This window comes from Amblyomma maculatum, chromosome 3, assembly GCF_055883805.1.
Source record: "Amblyomma maculatum isolate TAMU_Amacu chromosome 3, ASM5588380v1, whole genome shotgun sequence".
In the NCBI taxonomy this organism is placed as follows: Eukaryota; Metazoa; Arthropoda; class Arachnida; order Ixodida; family Ixodidae; genus Amblyomma; species Amblyomma maculatum.
Window position 1 is genome coordinate 110,765,572 of NC_139346.1, and position 26,111 is coordinate 110,791,682.

Here is a 26,111-nt window from a genome sequence, read left to right on the forward strand (position 1 = left end):
GTAATAAAGGGGTAATATGTCAATGTCATGTCAGTGTCTAATTGTTCTTTATTATATATCTGAACCATCTTTGGGAATTCTGCTAAAATATTCGACCTCGTAAATATTTATGGCTTGCCAATATCAATATACTACGCAATTTGTATTAATAAAAAAATTATGATGTAGGTCGCGTTCTCTACTCTTTTTGAGATGTAACACGTCTACTTCTACATTTCTCTTTTGCGTTAACAAATTATTTTTAACGAATTGTTTATAAGTTCTTTATTGCTTTAAAGTGGTAGCGGGAAACGTACCCATCGTAAGCTAGCTGTTGTCATATGTAAAAAGTGCAATTTTAGCACCGAGTGTCACACTGCAAGCAAATCGAGTAATGAACGTGCCGGTGTTCGAGCGTGCGCTGCTCGTTCGTTTGACCTCGGTGCGCTGCAGCCAAGCTTTGCCAGGAGGCGTCAGTTCAGCCGCGCGCAGCCAGCTGCTCGGTGACGTCGTGGCGAGTTTGTCGAATCGTAGCAGCAGGCGTTCGCAGAGCGAGCAAGGCGCAGACGAACTCTGCAATCAGGTGCATTGTTCAGCGTTTAGCAGAGACTATGCCGCTGTTAACAGATTGCTGAACATTGAATGTAAAGCTTGCCCGGTACTGGGCGCAGGGCATGTAGAGTACGTGGCTTAGAGTGAGCTGTGGCAAAGGATGCCTGCACCGATTGGTTCGTCGTCGACCGACAGCGGTGCTAGGCGGCCCGCCATCCCCACGGACCGCTGCTGGACGGTGCCCTTTGTTGCGGCTTGCGCCAACGTCTTGTTCAACATGCCAGAGACAAACAGCGGCTTCTTATACGTTCTCTTGATGGAAAAGTTTGGTGTCAACCGGGAAGCGGTGTCGTGGCCCAGGACAATAAGCATTGTGATGAGCAACCTCATGGGTGAGGTTTCCTGATTTTACTCCATTTGACCTTCGTTACTTGTCATTATAGTTGGGTAAAGACAGACACACTATCTATTAAAGCCAATGATTAGCATGCTGTATAGTTTCGTATGTACAGAATAAAATATATGCTCACGTATTCTGTGGGAGCAGCGGTATTGGAAATCAGCAGATCAATTTCCCACCTGGACTTCTTCAATTTGCACAGTCGCAGCGGAGAACATGAGGACGTTTACAATGTGTTAAAAAGTAATCCAAATTGACTAGCAGAATAAAATTGTTTAATGTGTGCGCAAAGCAGCGTTCAGAACGTATTTGGAAAAATAAGGATTAGTTGATTGCTTGAGTAAAAATGTGCGCACTTTTCAGCAATATATACAAACAAACATGAAAAGCAAGCACACTAACGCGGGACTTCCTTTCTTGGCGAAGAAAGCACGTACTGCAGATAGACCCTTGCGCCGACTGATGGCAACTGCCGCTGCTTTGCCGTGGTCTCGGTGAGCACCTAAGCAGTAATTGTAGTGAGCCACTTGAATGGGCCAATTATTGTGAAGGCATTAAAGGGTCCTTCAATAAGATAGATTACCAATACTATCAGCCTACTAGGGCCAAGACTACCAGCCCTACCAGGACTATCAGGTCTACCAGTATTACCAGCACTGCGATAGCGTTAAGGGGTCTCTCAAGTGTCCTACGTTGCCGTTCACCGCACTGCCTTAGACGTCAATGTTCCGGATGACCACGGAAGGCTGGCAGATGCAGATAACAATATTTTGTCCCAAATTATTTTGGCAGTTGCAACATCGGAGCCGTCGGGTGCAGAACGTGACAGTGTTAAGTTTCGGTATTTCATGGTACTAACGCTCCCGTTATCCAGGCTGTCCAAGCCGTCTGTGTCTTGGATACTTTTATCACTCAGAGGGATGCAAGATAGAATATTGCGCACCACGTTTGCCAGTGAAAAATATGACAGCAAGGCTCTCGTGTGAGCATATAACTGTATACAGGTTACGCCAACGCAGACGACGACGCCGCTCAAGCCAGCAACGAACGTCTAAGAGGTCTTATCTGAAATAAAAAATCTGTGCGAGTGAAGTCACATGTTATGTTTCCCTTATGTGACGATGGAACCCGATCAGTCAGATATCATTTTTTTTCTTGAAAAGCGCTCGCAGAAGGGTACAGTAGTGTATGAAAATATCGATTTGCCACTTCACATTTGAGTAATCACGCACTTTTTTACTGACTGGTGAGGAGGATAAACGTTCTAAAACTTTTCTGTGATGCCAAATTTTATCCGATCTGGCCAGAATACCCTGTGTTTGTCAATAATGGTTGTTGCAATGTCCCTAGCGAGGCTGGGAGAGTCATTTAAACTGTTGTAAGCAATGTCGACGTGAACAGTGACCGTATATGGTACACGAAAGCTCTGTTGTGATGATTGTTCGCAGCTGTTCTTGTTTAAAATTGTTTTGTCTATTCTGTACGTTTTCACAGGTTTCGTTATTGGGGCGTTTCAGCACAGAGTCTCCATCTACAGTATGATCGTGGCTGGAGCCTTTTTGTTCCCTGCTGCTATTATATCGTCCGCGTTCGTTCCGAGCATCCACTGGATGATGCTTACATTCGGAGTTTTCTACGGTGAGTAATCGTGAGTACCATAAGAACTGATGAAAAAAAAAAGTTTAGCATTAGGTGTCCCAAAGTCTTCACCGAAGAAACATGTAACCTTGTAAAAAGCTGCTTCACCTATACAGCGGAAGTTGCGGGATGTTTTGCCTCAGAAATAGAGCGAAATTCACGGGACCTCGCCACTCTCTGAGCAGGCTTCGCGGGGCAGCGACCGCTCGTCCTTGACGCGGGCACTGCGTAGCCAGCCGAGAGTATAAAACCGCATACCGCAGCCCGACCGCGGCAGTGCGCTCTGGGAAGGTTCAATGTTCCGGGCCTCTCTCGCGGCCGTTCTGGGAAAGCTTTCTGTGTTTCACCGGGCCCGCGATCGACGCATCGTTCTCCTCATCTGTACGGCCGTCCCTGCCGATCAACCCAGCCTTCGACGCCTCATTTAACAAGAAAACCGTTAGAATTCCTTTTTGCCGCAGACTGTTGTTTAATCGAACGTTGTTTTTGCCTTGGTTAACATTTACCTAATTTAGTAATGTTTTTACGCTGTGTTTTGTATGTAACCCTTGCCCATACTTATTATATTTGGAATACTTGCTTTGTTATCTTTATAGCCTTCCTTTTATCGCAGTGTTTTGTTCATTGTCGAGTTTGCCTCTTCTCATTTAACTAGTCGTCTTTTATCAATATCTTGTCGTGACGTTTTATTTTTTTATTGAACTCTGTTAATATGCAGTTTAATTTGGACTACTATCTACAAATATTCCATTTTTTGTAAAAGAAAGCGACCTTTTATAACTTATTCCTCAATCACACACCGACACACGTACTTCACGGGTTGTCTGGGAAAACTTTTAAATGTGTTCTCAAACCTTATTGAGGGAAGATGGGTAACCGTAAAGGGGATCCCGCGCCTCTGTTGGCAGTAAAGACGGGGGTTTGTGCCATAATTAGCGTCCGCGGCTAGGACTGCCCAACCAAGTGTCGGTGAGAGAGAGAGAGAGGAGTAAGTGCAAATGTTTTAGTGTTGTGTCCTAGTACTGCATAAAGCTTCCCCCTAAGAAAGTCGAATCATAGTTATAGCAACGTTTAGAGTATGGTCGAACTTTTGGCTTTGAGGGTCAAGAGCTGCTCAAATGGGTAGATCGTCGCTGAGAGGAATGCAATGAGGAAGTGCGCGGCGGAAAGAGGAGGCAGAACTAAAGTCGCAGAAGGCCCACGAACAGTCTAAACTCCGAATGGTGGAGATGGAGAAAGAAAAGGAGTTACTTATGCTCCGACGAGACCTGCCGAACAGTCCGGCAACTGATGCTAATAGCACCGGAGAAACGGGGAAGGGTCAAGTCGCTGGCCCAAATGCATAAGCTCGCGCAAGCTGATGACTGTTTTTAATGAGACAGGGATGACCTTGACGCCTAACTAATGCGTTTCGAGTGTGTCGCTGAGCCAGAGCTGGCCTCACGATAAGTGGGCTACAGCCCTTAGTCTGTGTTTAAGCGGCGAAGCGCTCAGCTTTGTTAGTCACATGTCTGCGTTTGAGTGATTGGACTACAACAAGCTCCGGCATACACTCATGATTCGCTTCCGTTTGACAGAGAAAGGGTTCAGAGAAAAAGTCAGGTCTGCTAGTCCCCGGAACGAGGAAACGTGTTCACAATTCGTGACGCGCCTACAGAACTTCCTAAACAGATGGATAGAGTTGTCGGACACAAAGAAAGCATACGCAGATCGCTGACCTGATTATAAAGGAACAGTTCCTGCCTAACTGCGTCACTCCGCTACAAATGTTTTTGAAAGAAAAGAAGGACACATCCTTCACAGAAACAGTAGCAAGGGTAGGAAGGTATGTGGAGGCCCATGGCTGGTCGAACTTCGGAAAGCGAAGCACCCATAAGAATAAGGCCAAAAACGCCATCTTCAAGACTACCGTAACGAGAGAAGGGAAAATTTGCTTCAATCATCGGACGAGAAGAGCCGCTATGAAAAGAAATGTTATATTTGTGCGCGCACGGTACACGGCCCCGAACATTGGCGGGCCGCCACTTCCGATGAATTGGGACCGCCCAAGAAATGTCATAAATGCGGCAAGCCAGTTCTTTCAAGCTGGAGATGCTGGACAAATGGGGCACCAAAACAGAGAGAAGAAAATCGGGAGTCTGCTGCAGTATGCATTGAGAATGGATACCAAGAACTTAAGGACTGAAGAATGATCTCCGCCATCAACGCTGGTTTCACCAGTAAGGAATGCGCAGTCAGGGAATGCTTACCTGTCGTAGACGGCATGACTGGGGGCGGACAGTCCAAGGCCTGAGAGACACAGGCTGTAACGCGGTGGTGGCAAGGAAGGACGTAGTACGGAAGGAACATATCACTGATACGAAGTCTCCAGTTTACATACTTGACAGCTCGATCCTAATGCTCCCAGAAGCTTGGGTCGACGTCGATATCCCGTACGTTAAGTGACGACTTCTCGCTAAGTGCATAGAGAATCCCTTGTATGATATGGTGCTGGGAAATGTGGATGGTGCTAGGCCAGCTGACGACCCCGATTCACTTTGGCGCAAGACAACAGAAAGCGAGACTACGAAGTCCACTGAAGTAATAGTTGAAGAGCTAGCGCCTGACACCGAGAGCACCGCATCCATTTCGGATGCCATTGAAGCTTACTCGGTAGGAACTAGAGCGCAGGCGTGCAAGGATAAAACTCTGAAAAAGCTCAGTCTTGCAAGGCCTCCATAGTGTATGCCGTGAAGAGTTGGTTCAAGAGCAAGGAATTGACGCGACCCTACGCTCGAACTTCGATCGCGTGGGCTCGCCGCAAGCGAACAAGGGAAAGGGTAGCGACCAGTTTTTCATTGCTAACGGCGTCTTTCATAGGAAATAAGTCGCCGAGTCCGGCGGGCAGTACACTCAAGTTTCTGTGCCCCAAAAGTACAGATCAGCTATTCTCAAGCTGGCATATGGTTGGCTGATGGGAGGCCACCAAGGCGCAAAGAAACCCCGACTGAAGCTTCAGACAGAACTCATCTGACCTGCAATGCAGGCCGACGCTAAGCGGTTCGTTGTCTCTTGCTGTCTATGCCAACGCACAACTCCGAAGTTTCACGCCCCACGAGCGCCTTTGGTCCAAATGCCCGTCATTGAGACCTCGTTTCAGAGGGTGGTGATTGACATTGATGGCCAACTCAACCCGAAATCCACTCAAGGTAATCGGTACATCTTGACCACGGTGGACTATACCACTCGGTACCCTGATGCAGTCGCACTTTCTAGCATCGACACCGAAAGGGTAGCAGAAGCTCTAGTCAAAAGGTTTTCTCATGTAGGAGTGCCCAGAGAGGTCCTCAGTGACAGGGGCACTAATTTTACGTCCGAAGTAATCAAGGAGGTTAGCCGTCGGATGTCGGTAAAACAGCTGCATATGCCACCCGATCGCGAACGGCATAGTCGAACGGTTTAACGGCACGCTTAAACAAATGCTGAAGCGCATGTGCGCATGTGTCAAGAGAGAACGACCGATTGGGATCGCTACCTGACTCCACTCCTGTTCGCATGCAGGGAGGCACCCCAAAAAAGCCTCGGCTTTCCCCCATTCGAACTCGTATACGGGCGAAATGTGCGTGCACCTCTGGCTGTACTTAGAGAGCTTTGGACTAATACAACCATCCGTGACCGGTTGCGAACTACGTACGAGTACGTGCTTGCTCTACGGGACAGACTGGAGATTACCTGTAAACTTGCCTACAAACAGCTGGAGCGCGCAGGAGAGCATTATAGTCGCTACTACGACATCAAGAGCCGCAAACGCTCACTCAAACCGGGAGAGAAGGTTCTTATTCTTCTTCCCACAAACCACAATAAGCTGATCATGCAATGGAAGGGGCCTCATTCAGTCACCAGCTGCAGGGGGGATTTCGACTATGAAGTGAATTTGGGCCATGCCACAAAAATATTCCATAACAACATGCTAAAGAAATACCAGGAAAGGAGAGACACCATCGTGGCAGCTGTCGGTGCAGTAGTGTAGGTAGAAGAAGACGCAGACGCTGGAGAGATAGAGCTTGCTAAGCCCTCCCAGAGGCAGTCTATCACGGATGCACAAATGTTTAAGAGACTGACCAACCTTGAGCAGAACGAAGCCAAGAAACTTCTGCAACAGTACAAGGTATATTTTCGGACCTTCTGGGAAGACAACGCTGATCGAATGCCAGCTGATGCTACAGAGCGACAGGCCGATAAATGTAAAACAATATCCGCTACCGTACGCTTTGAGACAAGTAATTGCATCAGAAGTGGATGACTTGCTCCGACTGAACATCATTGAGCCATCGGAGTAACCCTACAACTCCCCTGTGATCGCCGTACGCGAGCCTGACGGGACGCATTGGCTATGCATTGACTTCCGGAAGCTAAACGAAGTCATTGCAGACTACTCTGAGCCCTTCCCAAGTGCGAACGACCTTATCGCCTCGGTAGGCCGCAAGAAATTTTGTTGCAAGCTGGACTTATCTAAGAGATATTGTTAGGTACCGTTGTCACCCAATTCGTAGGCAATGACTGCTTTCACGGTTGGTACAGGGCGCTTTCAATTCTGATATATGCCCTTCGGTTTTAAGACGGCGCCAGTCATTTTTACGAAGCTGATGCCGAGCATCTTGGCCGATTTTCCAGATGTGGCGTACTACTTCGACGATGTACAGGGTGGTCCACTCTAAGTGCGAACACGGCTCCGCGTGGCCGCGCTCCGCGGAGCGCCAGCGGATCCAGCGCGTTCGCGCATCGAAGCAAAGCAGAGCAGGCGCACAGGGGCCCGGGGGAGGACCTTCGTGTCGTCTGCTACAGCGCCGGCGCGCACCTCGCTTGCATTGCTGGTACTGCTTGCATTGCTGGTATTGCTTGCATTGCTCGCTTGCATTGCATTGCATCGCTTGCGCCAGCGCGGTAGCAGACGACACGAAGCTCCTCCACCGGGCCCCTGTGCGCCTGCGATGCTTTGCTTCGATGCGCGAACGCGCCGGATCCGCTGGCGCTCCGCGGAGCGTGGCCACGTGGAGCCGTGTTCGCACTTAGAGTGGACCACCCTGTACGTACATACTCAAGGCAAGTGCGACATGGGAACAGCATCGCCAAACATTCTACGAAGTCTTTGCCCGAATTGAGGCGGCTGGTCTCACCATCAAACCGCTGAAATGCGAGATCGGAATGGAAACCGTCGCGTTACTAGGCAACCAAATGGCATCCGGAGAGTTCTCTCCCTTCAACAAGACCCTGCAGAAAATACAAGAAGCTTCACGGCCGACAACAAAGAAGAAAGTCCGATCCTTCCAGGGACTCACGGGTTACTACCGTGATTTCATTCCGAACTATGCTGACCTGACCGGTCCTTTGTCAGATCTTACACGGAAGGGTCAACCTTCAGTCGTGAGCTGGGGCCCCGAGCAAGAATGGCTTTCAAAAACTTGCGGAAAAAGTGGTCTGAGGCACCGACTCTGAAACTTCCTAATTTTGACAAGAAATTCGTCCTGCGAACGGATGCTTCTGATAGAGGTGTTGGGGCCGTTCTGGTTCAATTGCATGACGAAATCCTGCACCCAGTTGCCTATGCGAGCCGCAAGTTGCTACCTCGAGAGGTAGCCTATTCAACTATTGAGAAAGAGGCTTTAGCACTAGTTTGCGGAATCGAGAAATTTTAAGTCTTCCTTTACGTGAGAAGGTTTCTCGTTCAAACGGAACAGCCACGTTCTTCGCTGGATTATTAAGCTTCAGGAATACAACTTACTTGTTGAGTATGTTAAAGGCAGCGAGAACGTGGGACCAGATTACATGAGCCTGCTGGAATAGTTGTTCAGCTTACACTACTGCCTAGCTGCATTGTTTTGATTGTGTAATAACAATCGTACGTGATGTGCCTGTATATTTGTGTTCGCTTGATTGTTATCAGTTATCAGTGACGTCTGACATGTGTTATGGACATAACCGACTATCTAGAGCGTTGCGGTGCTGTGTGGATTCTGATCAGTGCGTATATGGTTCGCGTCATGAACCGTAGTGAGTGGCGAACGCACTTCAGGGCATTGGACGGACCCAACCCACTGCACCCCTCTGCGGGACGCAATAGCGTCGTTCTCGGATCTTGTGGATGTCTAGAATATTCCTAGGCAATATTCTTCAAGGGGGCGGGGGCAGTGTCACAAGCTGCCTCACCTATACATATATTATGGTGAGGCTACCTAGAATGCCTATGCCCGTGCCATTAGACATAACGGGCTGCCTCAGACATAGAGCGAAACTCACGGAACCCCGCCGCTCCTCTCAGCAGGCTTCGACATGACGACAGGGCAGCGACCGCGTGTCCTTGACGCGAGCACTGCGTAGCCAGCCAAGAGTATAAACACGCAACCGCAGCACGCCCGCGGCAGTCCGCTCTGAGATGATTCAGTGTTCCGGGCCTCTCTCGCGGCCGCTCTGGAAAACCGTCTTGTGTTTTTTACCGGGCCCGCAATCGACGCATTGTTCTCCTCATCTGTTTGGCCGCCGCTACCGATCAACCCAGCCTTCGACGCCTCAACTATCAAGAAAGCCGCGGGAATTCGTTTTTGCCACAGACTGTTGTTTAATCTAACAATGTTTTCGCCTTTGGTAACCTTTACCTGACTTACAAGCAGACAAATCAAGAGGAAATGAGGGTGCTCGTTATAATACATGAAGGAAAGAAGCCTACAGTCGGCGAAGCCAAGGAAAGCATTGGGGGTTAGGTTTTATGTCTTTTTTATTTTTACTTGGATAATCACAGAAATGAGTAATGTAATCTGCTTAGGGGAAATATAATTAAACACAAAGTAGAAGAAAAAACAACGTGCCGATGGTGAGGACCGAACCCACGACCTTCGAATATCGCGTCCGGTGCTCTTCTAACTGAGCTACATCGGCCGCTGTCCCCCCTGCTACTTTTTCGGGTATTAATGTTGTCTGTATACGAACCTTGAGAGTGTTCACCAGCGCCACCCTCAACTATAGCGGCGGACGTGGAACGTCCTGTGTTACCGCCAGCGTCACGTAGAACGTGATCAAGAGCGAGGGCGAAAGCTGTGCTAGAACCCTCTTACGCTACCTATGGCTTTAAGACTGCCAGAATCGAGACCCCCGTAAGCTACAAGCAGACAAATGAAGGGGAAATGAGGGTGCTCGTTATAATAAGAGGGTAAGGTGCTCGTAATTGATGTGCCAATCACTTTCAATCATCCTGATTTGACGAGATCAGAAAAACAAATCGTCTCCACCGGGAATCGAATTCCTAGCCTAGTTAACGCTTTAACCAACTGCGCTAAACCCTGGATCGCGAAACTAGCACCATACGTAATTCTCATTGTCTACCGTGAGGATAGCGACGAGAATGACGCTGCAATTAGTGATAATCACAATGATGACAGAATCAATGGTAATGACGCTGCGTTTAGTTGATAACGGTAATGATACGTAATGCACCGTATGCAGTAGCATTAATCTCGCCTTCGCTAATTTCTGCAGTGTAGATTTCACGTGCTGTCAGAATTTTTTCAACACTTGGCTAAAGTTTGGAACACTATCTGTGTTAGCTACGTCCACGCGTGATCGACATCCGGGCCTCTAGTCTGCAGGAATTGTCTCGAAGATATATGCAGAATTTTACATAACAATTATTCGTGCCTAAAGTCGTAAATAAAAGAGTTCTCTACCAAAATTGTCGAGTATAATTGCAGGTCATCCACAACAATTAGCGAATCACAAAAATGTATTCAGAAAAATATATTCTACATTTTCCGTAATGGGCACTTCTGTTCATTTTGTCTGGTCAGCTCAGTCAAACAATTTTAGGACAATCTATACATTAATCCCAATAAACATTATATATATGGTGGCCCAGATTACGTATGGCATATGAATATCTTCTACAGTTGAACGTAAACTGACGTCCGGGCCAGCGAAAAATTTAGTTGCGACGAAATTAGCCCCAACACACTGTCATATTGAGATGCAAGCATTCGAAATGTCTCTGTCGGTCAGAGCTGCTTCTGTTGTTTTTTTATGCGCCGCCGCAGCCTGAAATGTGCAAAGGTGGCCAGCCATCAAAGCTCGTCAGACAATATCGACCACTAGAAACCATGATATATACGATGTAGGGATGCCATCAAAGCTGATGGGACAATATTGACCAATCGATGTCAAGATATATGCAATGTTGACATATTGGCAGAACATTATTGCCCAACCTATGCCATTAGGGTGCAATGCTGGCTAGCCATCACAGTCCATCGAACAATATTGAACAATATAATGCATATGTATACATTGTTGGCAGGCCGCCATGACAGGCGGGTCACTATTGACCAATATATGCCATGATTTATTTATTGCTGACAAGACAACCATAATGGCCGGACAATATTAACCTATTTATGCCATTATATGTGCAATGCTGGCCAGCCATCAGACCTCATTAGGCAATATTGACCGCTGCACTGTAAAAACAAAAACACCTTTTTGGGCATTTGTCTGATTCAAAACACCCTTACACCCTGAGTCTAGGGTGTTCGTGCCATTGGAAATCACCTCTTGCATGCCAAAGGGGTGCTTTGGTTGGAGAATATGCCTTAAGGTGTTACGGGCAAGCAATATCACCTAACATGCTGGGGGTATATGGCTGCGTAACTTCGTAGCCTTTTATACACAAGCGGCGCTGCTAATATAACCCAGCACCTAAATAAAGCACCAAAAGCAACGCTAAAATTAAAATTACACACGAGTGCTTTCTAAAAATGAAACAGAAACTGAAACAAAATTTCACCGCCAGGAGGCCGCCGGTAGCTACGAACGCTCTTTTCAAATTTCACAATATGGCCGTTAGCATTGTGGGGTGCGTTTCGACCACGTTTCGGCGAATGCTGAATGTGCTTCTTCGATTGTGTACCCTAGTGAAATGTGTTGCATTTCCCATACATATGTGTTACAGAAATGTGTAGTGTACGCTTGTGAAGTGCCTTCTACATGGGGTGTTTAACGCAAACGGGCATTTATCGTGTCGGCAAGTGTCCGGGCTTCTTTTTGCTTTGCTCAGGCCGAAGGACTGCTGCACCGCTTTATGTTTGAGATGTTCGAAAGAAGAAGGCATGTACGATATTTTTTTCTGCGTGACTAAGCGGTATATGCGCCGACTACATTGCACTCGCGCTGAAATCGCACTGGTTGGTTCGGTGCCGGTGATACGAAGGCGGACAGCGTACTTTGCGGCTGACGCAATCGTCTGTAAAGGTAAGCCTATTCTCACGCATATTGCGCTTTGTGGGAACAGTGTCCTACCGAATTGCTAAATTCTGTGTCTTTTTGTGCCGGAACGCTCCAGAATGTGCTGAAATGAAAACGTGAGACGCGCTTATTTTCACCTGGCTACCAAAATGACATCGCACATGTGGTAGATGTCGCGGCGAGTTACGCAGATTTCGCGCAAGATCAGTCTCAACTTCCTTGAACAGAAACAATGTATGTGCTACGTTTCCTTGCATTTTGTACGCGCAGGAGGTTCACGAAACGATTTTCGTTTCTTGACAGTTTGATACTTGCGCTCAGTTCGCAACGACTCGTTTTTGTTCTACCGTTTCCGTTCGTGCGGCAAGGTCATGTTGGCGTACTACCTTAATTCTCCTAGCACTCTCGACTCCCCCCTCCCCCCTCCTCCCTTATCTCTTACACTTCGCGCTCGCTCTCCTGAAACCTCTTTCACGCTTCGTCATCTTCTTTCACTCGGAGCGCTGCAACCCCCCCCCCCTTTTTTTTATTCACTCGGAGCATAGGCGCGCACTGTCCTGCTGCTCGGGGAGCGTCCTCCCGCAGCCCTTCTGTTAAAACTTTTTGTTCGAGGAGGCTATGTTCGTTCTCGGCGGCCGTTCAGCGCGGCACGCCTCTGCGCTCGTGCTGTCGGCATCGAAGTGCGCTGGTCGGCCGGCCTGGTTGCATAATAGTTTATTCCAAACTGCGTAAACTATATGCCGCTATCATCAGCCTATGTTAACTTCCCCGCGTCTGGATTTGCCTTTTTTTAATCATAATGGGAGCATTTTTCATTTTACGGGGACCATATTTTGCGGTTGCATGGAATGTGAATTTGCATTTTTATTATGCTGCTTTTGTTATGGCGTTTACTTTCGCTCTCGAAGAATCATTTAGGTACGTATTTTATTTTCAGCAAATACTTCAATTAAGGCATTTGTACACGTGCTAAGTCAGCTGATGTGGTTCAAACCATCCAGTTTTCATTATTTTTGTGGTCACATTTCAACATAACTGTTTGACCGCATTACTTGATTTTTGTAGTGTCTTTAGGCTATAATAAATGGATATTCGATACTGATGCCTCAGCATTCAAGTAGAGGTCGACAGCTTGAATTCTGTGGCCAAATATTGTACCGGATGTTGCTATTACAGAGTTTGATTCTGACCAGATGTTTACTTTTTTTTGTCTTTTGGTTAAATGTACATATGAAGCGGTTATCATAGCCTTAGTCGCCTATGTTTACCTTCTTTGCTCATCACAGTGCGCATATTGCAGGCAAATTTGTGACTTACTGTTACTAAAAAAATTGTAATGTATGTGTTGAAAGCAGTTTACTGATTTAAAGGGCCCAGAAAACAATTTGACTTTCATATGCCAACGATGCATGTCTGTAGATTGTCTCTAAGAATTGAAGCCTACTTTTTAAAGCAGAGCGGGGACCCTTAGTTTAGAGATATATTACATATTTTGTCGCCATTCAGCCGTGTGCCAAGTTGAGGGAAGGAGGATCATAATTTTTGCTTTGTTATTTTTTATATTAGACTTTCCTTAATATTGCTTGCAGTTTGGCGATGAGTGGCAAAATACTGATGGTTTTTGCAGTTTTCTAACCTTAGTGAATATTTGTATTTGCTGTTTGCTAATGCGAGTTTTTTTTTTTTCAGATATGTACAAAGGCATCAATTGCCTTAGCTTTTGTACAATGATTTTTAATATTCAGTTACTTGAAACATTGAGTAAAATTCTTTATGGCTACCATTCACGCAAACTTGCAGTTCTTACATGCCGTCAACATGCTGATAAAGAAGGACGGCAAAGAGGCAGTTGAAATTGGCCTTAACAAGACACTTGTCTTGGTTTTGAAGGACACCATTCGTGCAAGAAAAAAGGACATTGCCCGGGTGCTCGAAGTATGTTCTGAGGGAATGCGTGAAAGGAGAAAGAAGCGTAAGTATTAAGCTGTTTCCTTCTGTTTGCTGCATGTGCTATCTAATTGGCAGTTTTTTGCTAAATGCCTACATTTTTGCCATTTTCCATTGCCTTATAGATATACTAAAAACATGGCTGAGCATCAGAAAGAATAATAAAACCATAACTAGCCTGTGCATTTCTTCATATGTAACAATTTTCGCATTAGCTAAATTTAAATTACCTATTGTTCTTCTCCATTGTAATGGTGCAGCCTTTTCGAATCTGTTCAACTAGTAGCAGAGAATTAGGTGATACCTGATTCAAATCTTCACAAGCTTTGCTAATTTTTGCTGTCAGATATTTGGCTTTCAATTTACGTGCCTCTTCATGTTTTCAATTTTGTTTATTTGCCTTCTTAAATTAGACAATAAATTATCGCCTCAAAACTCGGCTGTCTCTTTTTACCTGCAAGGAGGTACACCTTTGTTGTGTTGCTTATTTCTATTGTAGATGTACAGACAGTATGCATTCCGCAACTCTTGGCAAACATTGGGAACCAGCCGGGAGCTCTGGATGTTGTTTGTATCATTTGTAAGTTTTCTCTTTGTCATTTGAATATTCAGGAAGCCTACTTGAAACCGACATTATTAGCGAATTTTCTTTGTTTCTAAAATGGTTTACAGTCTAACTTGTAATATGTATTAGTGATTCATAATTCAAATAGAAATACTACACCAGTTTTCATCACAACTGTGAATTCTTTGCTGTGAAAGGATTATTTGCACTGTAAGTACAATCAAAAGCACTTTTAAGAGACTCCTGCCATCACATGCTTACCACGTCGTATTGCATACAAGAGTCACCTGATGAAGCACTGGTAATGTCAAGATTGGTGCAGTGCGCCATTTGACTAAGCACTCTGCTGCAGTGGACCAGCAGTGCTTTATCAGATGGCTCTTGCAGGCAGCTTAGTGGGGTTTAGCATTTGCTGGAAAGGGGTCTCTCAACCTGCTCATGCATGCTAGTTCCTAACATGTTCCTAATGTCTGGAATATATAATCTGAGACTGCTTCAAAAGAAATATTTGCCACATTGTCTTATCCTACAGGCTTCTGAAGGTGGGTAATGCAGTTTAATAGTTGTTTAAAAAAAATGCTGTAATTTGCTAGCCAAGTTTGAAACGATGTAATAATTTTAATTCTTCTGAGATTAGGTTTACCACATTGGTTGGGAGAAAATACTGCTGTGTTTCAAGGTTCATGCTGTATAAATATAATGCCTTCAACTACAGATGCTAACATTTCATGCATTAACCATGTGGCACTGTCATAGACATTCTCGTTTATAGTAAACATTCTCAATAAATCCAAATTGTTATTTTTGCATTTCAAGTTAGTCAACATATTTTTAGTATTCGAACCTTTAGTAGTTCAAAGTGCTCAGACTGCCTGCCGCTATAACGATTACAACTTCTTGAACACTTGAGCTTCCTGCCACCTCTTGAGGCTCACCACTGATGTTCTGGATGTCTATGCATACAATGTGCTATGCGTGGAAAATGTTTTAGCATGCCATGACATTTTTTAGAGCTTCTGCTGTTTGGTTGTTTGGTAATGCTCTGCTGTTGCACATGTAATTGTCGCTCAACTTAAAGCTCCAGTGTACACTTTCAATGAATAATGTGTGATGAAGTTTCAGAACTGCCACATAGAGCAGCAGGAACACTTTTTCCTTGTTACTAAACCTTAAATGTAAACACTTCAGGAAGCATTGCGATGACCTAGGGCTTGGCTGGTTCCTACTTAGCACAAGAAGAAGTACAAAAGTTCAGAAATCCATTATGTGTTATGTATTACATGCACTTTGTTTTTTTTTTTTGTAGTGCCCCATCACTAAATGTGCTCTTTCCACGTTTTTTTGTTTGGTTCTGCAGTATCTACTTGGCCAGTGCAGGGTATGCTGTAGGCCTTGTGTGAAGCCTTCAATTGAGCCAGCTGTTAATATTTTAGTAGTAAACACCGTGCTCCAGTGGTGTTTATTGTTTATTTACATTTTTAACTATCATAATAAGCATTCCAGTTCATATGAAATGAAAATTTCGTGGGGCAGCGTAGAAGTTCTCTAACCCAGGTGCTTTTGATAAGTGTAGCCATTTTTGTTTGATAAAATAGCTTGCATAATCTAAAATTACCATGCAGCAGCATGCTGCATGAATAAAAATGGGTTGACCTTATGTGCTTTCATTTATGACTTGATCAGACTGCTGGCTTTGTGCTTCCTGAACCAACCATAACAGTATACTCTGCATTGTTAATTGTGAGATAACCACCAGTGGTTTCCTATAGGGCACTTTTCCAGCACACTGCTGTACACTAAAGGGGCATTGGCGTCTTCTAAATGTAGAGTAGAAAATATGTTGAATTTGCTTTTTGCCAGGTGCAGTGCATATTTATACAGCTGCTCTGTTATGCACTTCTTTCACAATTTTATCAAGGAACAGGAAGAAAAGCCTGCCACGCCTTGCGTCGGATATACTGGGAGCAGCATCAAAGAAACTGAGTACCATTTCACCTTCATTCAGCAGCGGAAGCTTCTTCGAGTCATCGACTCTACTTAGGGTATTGTTCCAATAATGGGTCGATTTTGGCTGTTCAATCTGACATATGACAAGGGGTCCGACAATTTGTGCTGCTTTATCGAGCACCTCTTTTTGGACGTCTGCGTGTCGAAGCCAAGATGCGCTGCACGACGCTTTATTTCATCGCTTAAGGCCGAATTTTATGCAAGCGCACGCGTTGACACTGACAAAGCATGGGATTAATATTGTGTACTGCGATTATTGTTGCATACGACAAAAAGTTTTGTTGTTGTTTTTGAAGAAATGTCATCATGCTGTTGTGTTCATTGTTCGGTTCTGTTTTTGAAAAAAATTGTATACTTTGTTGTCTGCATTTGTTGGAACTGTTTTGCTTCTTTGATTTTATTACGTATTTACGTAAATACCATGTATGTTTTTGCCCGTCTGCTAGGCTCTCGGTGGAGAATGGCAGTATTGTTAAATAAATGAGGTTCTATAGCGCGCATCAATGAAGAAACAGAACACAAGTGCCCCCTGCCCCCCCCCCCCCCCCTCCGCCAGCACCCGAGCACCCACTAGCCCGAACCCTGACCCTTCTATGCCGAATAAAAGACTTCCAGTTTCCTTCTGTGTGACAATTTTTTTGTAACATGCTCTGTGAATTTGAAAATACAATTATACTGGCATGGGCCATTCGAGATGTCAAAATAATGGCATGCAGCATCTCTTTACATGCTCATTTGGCATTACAGGTGGTTAAAAGGAATACCATTAAGCTTGATTGCAAATGTGCACATAGGAAAAGCATTAAGGAACATGTAGTGGCAAAAGTAATTCCTAATTAGGGAATGAAATATATGGACGTTATCCGCACTGATTTTTATCGAGGGGTGTAAGGGTGCAATGCCACTGCTTCCACCCTGCAATAGGGTGTAAAGGTGATGAAAACACCCCAGTGCATTGGCCCCATAGAAGGGTGTTATGACCAACCGAAGCACCATCTTTGAGGGTGTACTGGCATTCTGAAGCCACTTTTTTTCAAGGGTGCATGGGTGTTAGTTATAGACATGCGAAAACACCTAATAAGGTGTTTTTGTTTTTACAGTGTATAATCCAAGATATATACAATGTTAGGATGCCACCAAAGCTGGTGGGGCAATATTGACCAATGTATGCCAAGATATATTCAGTGTTGACGAGGCAACCATAATGGCCGGACAATATTAGCCAAGCTATGCCATGATAAGTGCAATGCTGGTCAGCCATCAATGCTCATTAGACAATATCGACCACTAGAAACCAAGATATTACAATGTTAGGAAGCCGCCAAAGTTGGTTGGACAATATTGACCGCTGTATGCCTAGATATATTCAATATTGAGAAGCCGTTGTTATTGACCGGACAATATTTACCAGGTTATACCATGGTGTGGAAGATATTGGCAAACAATTGCAGCTGGTTGGCCAATAATGACCAGGCTGCCTCATTGTGTATACAATAATGGCAAACTGTTCAATATGAATGGGCATTATTGACCGCTCTTAGCCAGTAGAATGCCAATAATGGATATGGGTGAAGTTCACAGGGCCAATAATGAATATGGTATAGCGTGGCTGCACATTATTGGTAGCTCAATGGCACCATTGGGCCACTTGTGGGCCAGTAATCCCCAATCAATCCCCATTATTGGGCCGATGAAATGTGCTGCCTGGGACTGCTCTATGAGGGACGATAACCTTTGATGTATATTTATTTTTCCTACAATAACTTGCATTGGGTTTGAAATCTGACCATTAGCGTTCGCTCTAATGAAATGTGTTGCTTGCCTTGCATTTCTGCGCATTCTTTCAAACTATTGGAGCGTTTATTCAGCACAGTTAGTTTGGGTACTCCGATAGTAACGTGTTCATTTATCCATAGCATACTTTTTTTTCTGTATCACTACGGTTGTACAACTTGTTCATTCCCATTTTACGCTCGCTCACTGAGCATATACAAGTAAGTGCTTTTACTTAGCCCACCTCTTGTGGCACCTGCATTTTGGTTTTATGTTCCACCAGACGAAAGGGCTGACAGAAATGCGCGGAGACGCGCTGACTCCCCCTTGGGTGGCTGGTCACTTGCCCCGGTTTTTCTCTGCTTGTGGGTTTTTTCTTTCCTTCTGTCGCGCAGGCCCGATGTTCTCGTAATGTCCATTCCGCTAGTGTGCTCGAGTGTTGTCGAAAAGCTCTCCCCAATTTGTTTTGCTTGTTGCCTTGCTCTGACTTTCTCGTTAGCTTTTCGCCCTCTTCTTCCTTTTCTTGAACACACACACACACTCTCTCGCTATCGATTCGGTAGGCGGCCAGCTTGAAACCCACCGCCTGCCATCTCAAAGGGAGTGCCTGGAAGCAGGCTCCCACTGTGGCCTACGAGCCATTCGGATTGCTGTACCGAAGCGGTGGCTCTGTGGTTGTGTGCCACGCATTCATTTACGTTTTGAAATCTCAAATCTTGTTCCCGGAATGGTTACTAAGATTAGAGCCCTTGGTGGCGTATAGAAAATTTTAGTGCACCAATGCCGCACCAATAGGGGTTACTTTTATTCGGCGATGTATTTTGATGTATATGTATTGTGAGGTCTCTTAAATCCTGGCAATAAATTATAAAAAAAAGTGGGGGCTCTGTGGTAGAGCATTCGCCTCGCATTCGGGAGGTGCCAGGTTCGATTCCTGGTGCAGTCAGATACCCACCGATTTTCGATGAGTACAAGATTTCTTTGGTCTTTGGTTGATGAGCCAAAAAAAGGTACACACACATACGTACACAAGCGCACGATATATGAACGGAGTATTTCATGTAACTTGAACCAAATGTTTAAAAAAACGAAGCTTGTAACTTGCTGAGAAGAACGACATATTGTTTGTCGTCATGTTGTGTTCCCCAGAGTAATTTCTGTGTTCCGCTCACATACCTAATTAACTAAAATGAATTATGCAAGATCTTTATTATTCACTTTTAGGTCAAGTGCATTTCATTAGGTTGAAGAGGGGAACCGACCCAGTTGTTTCTATTAACCTGCTCTACGTTATGTTCTTTTTTCAAGAATTGGAATAAAGCCTCGCGAAATGGAAAAAAGAATACCACGTGATTGCGGTATTGCGCTCCAGCCATATTTAAACGCTGCCAAACGCATTTTCAGTTAACGAAGTGTGCAAGTTCCGCGTCTCGAAAGGAGTGGATGGCGTACGCCACTATCAGCATAGTCTCAGAACTCCCTCCGCACATTTTGCCGGACCACAGAAAGCCCGAACCACTATCAGCGATAGGCAATATAGGCAGAGTACCGACAGCAATCTTGGAGGGAGATTTTATCGAGATATCACACTGAAGAAACAAAAAAGAAAGACAAAGCGCTCAGGTCGCCTAATTGAAGGCAAGCCACTTTTTTCTTATTTTTTTATAGCGCAGTTCTTTGGCCCCCGTTCCTGCGTTTCGCGGCGTCTCCGTCGAGCTCTCTCGTAACGAGACGATCTCGTAACGATTGTCTCTCGTAACGAGCTCCATAAATAAAGAAAATAAATAATCGTATCTCTACTAGGAATCCAACCTCCATACCTTGGATCTCCAGCCGAGAGCTAATACCCCAAGCCCGTGATTTGTTTCCTTCATTGCATGGAAGTACCTGAAGCCTGATTTAATCAGGTCGCATCTATGATAGATAAGAGGGCGCAGACAGAACGTGGACACAGAGAAGAATACAAGACAAGCGCCGTTTTCACAACTGGTTTATCGGGGAAAAAATATGAACTTCTAAATAAGAACAAGTATCTTATCGACAAAATATACAGTCAGTTAACAAATCCAGGAGAAGAAGAAAGCAATGTCAAAATCTTCGAAGATATCCTAGCTATTTCTCTCTTAGATAGTGAAACCGAAGGCTTGCTTACGCAGTTACCATATGATACAGTGTAGAACGCTTCCATCACCTCTCTGGTTCTTTGCTGATGATGATGAAATAAGACCTGTGTATCTTCATAGATAGGGCTGCAATTATTACACTCTCGCAGGGGTTCACTCACCCCAGAAGAGCTATCATTTTTATGTTCACGTTGTCGAATATTTAAACATCGCCCAATGTGTCCTATGTAAGCCAAACCGCAGCTTTCTGAAAGACCACAATCCCAGCACAGCGTATGCCTTCATCATAGACATTGAAGACATGTATTACTGCCTACCACATGACCGGCTTTTGTCTTCCGTGAAGTCATGCATAACGGAGGATAATGACGAAATGATGTTTTTAAATGAATCGGGTGTCTCGTTGGAAGGGTTTTTAGAACTGTTGACAGTGTACCTGAGTTCCACAATTGTCGGTTGGAGAGACAAGGTATATCTACAAAAGTCGGGAACTTGCATCGGGTAGCCTGTTGCACTCATTTTGAGTAGTATTTTTTTGAGCAATATGGATCGTGTACTTAGCCAGAGGTTCGATGGCATGCACAAAAGTATATTTCGTTATGTTGATGATTTTGTGCTTTTCATTGACAGAAGGGAGTTTACTTATCGCATGGTGAACATCTTAGAAATCTTCAAGGAGTGTGGCTCAGGGCTCAAATTCACCTTAGAGGTTCCTAATGAAACTAAGCTACAGTTTCGTGATCTAAAGCTGCACTTCATCCACACACAGGTTTGTTGGCAATACTGGCCTAGATAAAAAAAAAACACGGCTCAATTATAGCTGACAACATTCGAAACTAGTTAAAAACGGAATAGCGGTTTCTTGTCTCAGGTACTGCCTTGCTAAATCATGCCCACATGCTCTCCATGATAGCTTCCATATCCAAGCTTCTAGATTGTCAAACGCAGGTTACCCCAAAATGTCATTTCACAGTCATGCATTAAGTTATTGAAATGGGTCAAAGTCCGCGTACCACCCGCTCAAGTGAACTTGAAGAAGCGTGCTGTCATCCCATACATTCATCGCCTGTCACACCGGTTAAAACACGTCGCAAAAAGATATGACGTAGGAATAGCCCGATGCACCCCTTGAAGTTAGGAAAATTATGTCATCTTGTGCAAAGAAAGGCAGAAAATGTAGCTAATGATTCCCGCACCAGCAAAGTAAAGCATAAAGCAAGGTTTGTGCGTTGTGAATCAGGTATGGTGTAAAAAATTCCTTTTCTCTGCGGTTAGGCTTACGTAGGACAAACTGAGCGATGTTTAAATATTCGACTTCGTGAACACAAAAATGATAACTCTTCTGGGGTGAGAACACCTGTGAGAGTGTAATAATTCCAGCCCTATCTATGAAGATACAAATGTCTTATTTCGTCATCACCAGCCTTTCAGTTTTCACCTTGGACAGCCGACCTGCGAAATTCTTGCTTATTATCGAGAAGTCTGCTCCAGTGTCTAACAAAGCGGTCACTGGGTGCCCGTCGACGAGAACGGGAAGGTCGACGCTCACAACGTGATCTGTATGAGGTGGATTCGGAGTTTCGGGTACATGCGGCGGCGGCGGCATCGTAGTCACAGCATCGGGCTGAGTCGTTCCGGGGGGGGGGGGGGTCTTCAGGACATCGATTCCGTTCACCAGCAGCCTGCCCTCCTTAGGTCGCCACCTTCAGTTTCCCCGGCGAGGAATTGGGGCCGGCGCCTTGGCGCATCAGTATAGTCACGGCGGCTGGGTGACGAGTAGTGCACGGGAGAAGACGATTGTGTACGGTCGGTCGAAGAGGTTGCGCGAGATGCTAGGTATTCTTTGATTTCAGGAGAGGCGTTTGCTTACCCGGGGACGCAGGGAATCACGAGAAAAACCTAGAAGACCGAGTTTGCGGTAGGGACAACGGCGGTAGAAGTGACCAGGTTCTCCGCGGCGGTAGCACAGCGGCCGTTGGCGAGGAGTGCGCCAGACATCTGTCTTCAGAACCAGTGGCTGCATGAGGGGGTTCGGTTCGGATGGCGGCTGGTCGGAAGGTTGGTAGAACGGTGACTTAGGAGCGGGAGGCGGCTGTGATTTGAAAAGAAGCTGTTGCGTGGGAGGCACAGCTGGCCGAAGAAGAGCTGCTGCGAAGCTGATAGAACGTGGCTCCGACAGTGACTCAGGTGGTGAAAATGTTTAACGGATTTCTTCGCGCATGGCTTTGGTGACAGCAGCGGCAGTCGAATTAGGCGATCCAAGATTGAGCTCCAGGAGCTCAGCTCGAACTACCTCGCGGATCAGCGCACGCAGAGAGTGATGTTCAGTGGACCCGTACAAAGTGGCCACACAGCTGAAGGGCTGACCACAGGGAGATTCAGTGCGCTGGCATCACTGCAGCGCTCGCTCAAGGAGAGTAGTTTCATTGATGAAGTCCGCGATGGTTTGAGGGGGACTGCGATCCAAAACAGCGACGACAGGTTCTTTTACGCCTTGGATCAGGTGGCGAAACTTCGCTGATTCCGTCATGTCGGGATCAGCCCGCCGACAAAGCGGGGTCACGTCCTCAGCGAAAATGGCTACGCTCTCGTTAGGCAGTTGCACACGAGCTTCTAGGAGGCGGCGTGCCCGATCACGGCAATCGTGACAGGTAAAAGTATCCCGCAACTGCTGACGAAAGGAATCACAACCTTTAAGAGTAGCCTTCCTATTCTCATACCACGTTTTAACACAGTTCTCAAGTGCGAAATAGACATTGACCAGCTTCTGAGCAGGGCTCTACTGATTGAATTGAGCCACTCGCTCAAACTGGCCAATCCAGACGTCGACGTTTTCATCAGTACCGCCGTGGAAACTGGGGGGGCACACGAGGCTTCTGCTGCAGCAAATGATGTTCACCTGCCTGGGCCATTGCAGAAATAGTTGGCCGGTTGGCAACGGTTCCAGTAGAGGAGCGAATTCCGGCGACAGATCCCGGAGGATACGGCTGCAGCGACGACCGCTGATTCCGAACGACGCCAAGCACCTTTACGCATCGTTGGCATATATATATATATATATATATATATATATATATATATATATATATATATATATATATATATATATATATATATATTGTAGGGGTGTGTTTATTCCGTCGACGCAGATGGATCCAGCTGCTCCGGAAAAACTTGTAGCGGGGCGTCAGGCGTAGCGAATCACGGAAATAACGACCAACTTCTTTGTTCTTGAGAGCGCCAGCAAGCGACGCATGTTAGTGGCTATAACGGTGAAGATTACCGCACTACAGTTTCCCCCCGGCGCCATCGATGAGAACACGGGCTGTGCAAGCCGCTGAGGGATGAAGGCGCTGTGATGAGGTGGTGGGAAGCGAAGAGTCGGAAAGCGCGGTGGTCACCTTGCGAAGACGATGGCAAAGAGCTTCACTGATGACGGATACGGCATCGCCCGTGTCGACAAGAGCGAGTATTGCGACGCCGTCGACAAACACTTGTATCGCGTTAGCGGGGGAACACGGAGGACTGAAAGAGTTCGAACCAAGCGCAGTTCTTGCCCCGGGAACTGCTACTATTAGTTCCCTCAACAGTGCCGGTAGAACTTCGTAGAAGCGGATATGGCGAACGGCGACGAGGGGAAGATAATCGGCGAGTTTTATATGTTTGATTGTCGCGAGATACAAATTCGGAACCGGGCGGAGGTCTCGGCAAGGGCTGGTCGGTATCGTAGGAGTAGTTCCAGAGGTTAGGGTGAGAAGGTCGCCATCCTCGTTTAGAGCTGAATATCTATTCTGTAGCGAGATCCTGAACTCTTCTGCCCTCCCCCTCACCGCTAATTCATTTATGGGTTTCTTTCTTTCTAATCTGTTGCGTTCCTTCTTCAGATTTAGGCTAATTCGAGGCCTCACCATCCTGTGGTCACTGTATCGCACTTTCCTTCTTTGCTGTTTATTTATTTTGGAATATCTCGCAAATGATTTCACGCGTTAGCTGTTCAATAGTGCACAGCGATGCGAATGAGGCAGGCTATCCGTGGATAGCTAATGATATCAGGCTAATGAAGCTCGAAGAGACTATTGTGTTACTAAGTTTTCTAACGTTCTTTTTTATTGCGAAAGAAGTCCTCGGCTCATCACCACAGACCAAGCATCTTGTCCGATATGTTTTTGTGTGTGCAATTGCTCTAATTGGGTAGGCTGTTTGAGGAGGTCACAAATATGTGGCTACGTACGTGGATAATTTAAACCCATTCCGGTATAGCTAAAATTTTGCTCCGGTCAATTTGGTACAAAACCTCTACAACATAATTAGCCTACCGGGACCACGATGGTGACCTCCAGAGCCGCCTTAAGATTTGCCCACCCACCGCCGAAATATGGCCTGGACTAACTGGGCAAAAACCAGTCTAATTTAATATGACTATGGCGAACAAGATAGCGACATCCAAATTTGACCGGGCGCACCGTCACATTTGTCCACTCACCCCAGTAGATTGACCTCGGCCGATTTCGGACCAAAATGAACGTTCAACATAAATCGATTACGGCGAAGAGGCTGGTGACCTCCAAATTTTGGTTTGGGTCACACGCGGTTTACCAACCCTAAAAATGTGATCTTGGTCAATTTGCATAAAAACGTGATCAGTTCCTAATTGCATTGACCATCCTCGACATTTAGTTACCTGTAAAGTTGGGCATGACTATTTTTAGAATTTGGCCCAGAAGTTTCAACTGTACAATTGGTATCCAACCATTCTTGACTGGGGCCGACAAGATGGATACCACCAAATCTGTCATAGCCATTTCTAAAATTTGGTCCATCCTATAGCTAAAACGACCTTGCTTTCGTACTCTATTCGTACTCTAATCAGGTTAAAAGAGATAATCCCTGCCATATTTTTTAGTCTTCCTGTAACCTTTCAACTCATTCATTACTGAAGAAAACAAACTAATTATGTAATGTTACACTTTTTTCTATTTATTTCCCGCGTTCTTCTCTGTACTGCATTCCGCCTATCTATACAAGCTTTAGGACCGTCGCTCGTTGCTTGTCGAGAGTGGAACTGAGTGAGTCCATGATGAGTGTGTCCCGATGAGTCGAAATGAGTGAACTCAATTGGGTCATGAGCTGAAATGAATGATTCCAGATGAGTCTTAGTGCAGATCAGTCGTGAGTCGAAGTTAGTGAGCGCAGATGAGTCGTGAGTCACAAATGAGTGAGTCAAGTCGAGTGAGTTCAGATGAGTCATGAGTTTAAATGAGTGAGTCTATGATGAGTCTGAGTTCAGATGAGTCGTAAGTCGAAGCGAGTGAGTGCAGATGAGTCGCGAGTCAAAAATGCGTGAGTCGAGATAAGTGAGTTCAAATGAGTCGTGAGCTGAAATGAGTGAGTGAGCCCAGATTAGTTATGAGTCTGAGTGAGCCCGAGTGAGTCGCCAGCTTGCGTGAGTTTGAGTTTATGAGTGTGAGTGAGTCCGGGTCTTATGAGTTTGAGTGAGAGTGAGCCCGAAGATGTACCAAATTTTTCTTAGTGAGCCTGAGTGAGCACAAGAGATTTTGCCGACCTATGCGTGGGAGGCGGTAGCTGGCAGCTGACATGGCCGAGCACTAAGAGGACGTAAGAGTTTCCTGACATTAGGTTTGGTAGGCGCTGCCGATTCGGCCCTCTCCTTTCATATGCGAAAGTGGTATTAGAATCAGTTTGCCAGGATGGAAGCTTGGGCGAGTTGGTGACGGTTTTCTTGCAACATAGCGCTAAACAGACAGCGACACAGCGAGACCCGTGTGACCGCCCGTCCCATGTGTCTCGCTGTGTCCCTGTCTGTTTAGCGCTATGTTGCATGATTAGAATCAGCCTTCAAGAA

The 26,111-nt window shown here is 45.7% G+C and overlaps 1 protein-coding gene and 1 long non-coding RNA gene across 3 annotated transcripts in view; both read left to right on the plus strand.

Moving 5' to 3' along the window:
- Positions 1–690: 690 nt before the first annotated feature.
- LOC146195686 (monocarboxylate transporter 14-like) overlaps positions 691–26,111 on the plus strand; it is a 43,135-nt gene continuing 17,714 nt past the window's right edge. For both annotated transcript variants that reach the window (XM_084596258.1, XM_084596257.1), the window contains exons 1-2: positions 691–923; positions 2,426–2,569. In XM_084596258.1, the coding sequence (XP_084452384.1) occupies positions 692–923; positions 2,426–2,569 (376 nt within the window). In that variant the 5' untranslated portion in view covers position 691. The remainder of the gene's footprint in view (positions 924–2,425; positions 2,570–26,111) is intronic.
- LOC146195687 (uncharacterized) lies at positions 13,649–16,307 on the plus strand. Its single transcript, XR_014705585.1, has 3 exons — positions 13,649–13,805; positions 14,280–14,360; positions 16,264–16,307. It is a non-coding gene; the product is annotated as an uncharacterized LOC146195687 (long non-coding RNA).